Below are 1009 nucleotides of genomic sequence, written 5' to 3'. Positions count from 1 at the left end.
TGAGAGCTGCCAGCTCCCGGGTGGGCTGCACCACCATCTAGACCAATCTCCCGCCCCGTCCCCGACGCGCTCCCCCCTCAGCCTGAGCCCACCGCCTCCCTTTTCAACTTGGAGGAAGTTCCTCCTCTGTCCCGCGTCCCTCTCTCCTTTGCCAGCCCCTCTCCGAGCACATTTTTATGGTAATAAGACAACAAATTAATCTGCTGTTGCAACAAGACTTCCCTACAGGTAGCCAGCTTGAGGGAGGGGGGCAAGGGGAAGCAGATTCAAAGTCCAGGCATTGTCCCCCCTCCCGCAGGATCCCCGCGGGACCCCCCCAGCCCCTTTCCTCCCTGGCTGCACAGCCCTGGTAGACTGGAGCAGGTGAGTCCCTCTCCACTTTTATAAGCAGCAGCACTGCATTTGCTTTGATTGTTATTTATTTTCCCCTCCTTTTAGCTGGGGCAGGGGTTTTTTTTGTGGTGGGGTTTTTGTTGTTGTTCTTTGGGGGGGTGGGGTTTTTTTTTTTTTTTTTTTTGGTGGTGGTGGTGCTCTGGTGTGTGTGTGTTGTTATCTAAACCGTTTAGTTTTGGGTGGTTGCGCCTAGATCTCGAAAGTCAGCGGGGGAAAGCAAGACACCCAAGCGGGGAGGAGGAAAGCGAAGAAAAGGCCGCGGCGGATCTACTGGCTTGCAGCCGTCCCGGGGAGACGGGCCATTAGGCAGAGGAGCCATGGCTCAGAGCTCAGGGAGAGCAGGTAAGGCGGGGGGGCGCTGAATATTCAGCAGGGAGGGATGAGACCGTCACCCCCAACTCCCTCCTTTGGCAGGAGGCAGCCTGCCTCTGCTCTCCTCCACACACACCCTCCTCGCCTCGCCAGATCTCCCTCTAACACTTGCTATCTCACCTGATAAATACCCTTTTCCTTACGGGTGCCCGCTCCAGTACCCCTCGAAAGGCCGAGTTCCCACCGTGTTTACCGTGGGAGCTTCGCAAGGACCCGCAGCGGAGCCCCCAGACGCGAGCGAGAG

The 1009-nt window shown here is 57.6% G+C and overlaps 1 protein-coding gene across 1 annotated transcript in view; it reads left to right on the top strand.

The window, feature by feature from the left end:
• Positions 1-552: 552 nt before the first annotated feature.
• PAX2 (paired box 2) overlaps positions 553-1009 on the top strand; it is a 103845-nt gene continuing 103388 nt past the window's right edge. Inside the window, exon 1 of the mRNA XM_017725941.1 lies at positions 553-735. Within this exon, the coding sequence (XP_017581430.1) occupies positions 711-735 (25 nt within the window). The 5' untranslated portion in view covers positions 553-710. The remainder of the gene's footprint in view (positions 736-1009) is intronic.

Source organism: Corvus brachyrhynchos, unplaced genomic scaffold, assembly GCF_000691975.1.
Source record: "Corvus brachyrhynchos isolate BGI_N302 unplaced genomic scaffold, ASM69197v1 scaffold61, whole genome shotgun sequence".
Taxonomy (NCBI): domain Eukaryota; kingdom Metazoa; phylum Chordata; class Aves; order Passeriformes; family Corvidae; genus Corvus; species Corvus brachyrhynchos.
Note: the sequence above shows the minus strand (reverse complement) of the source record. Positions and strands in the feature narration are given on the sequence as shown.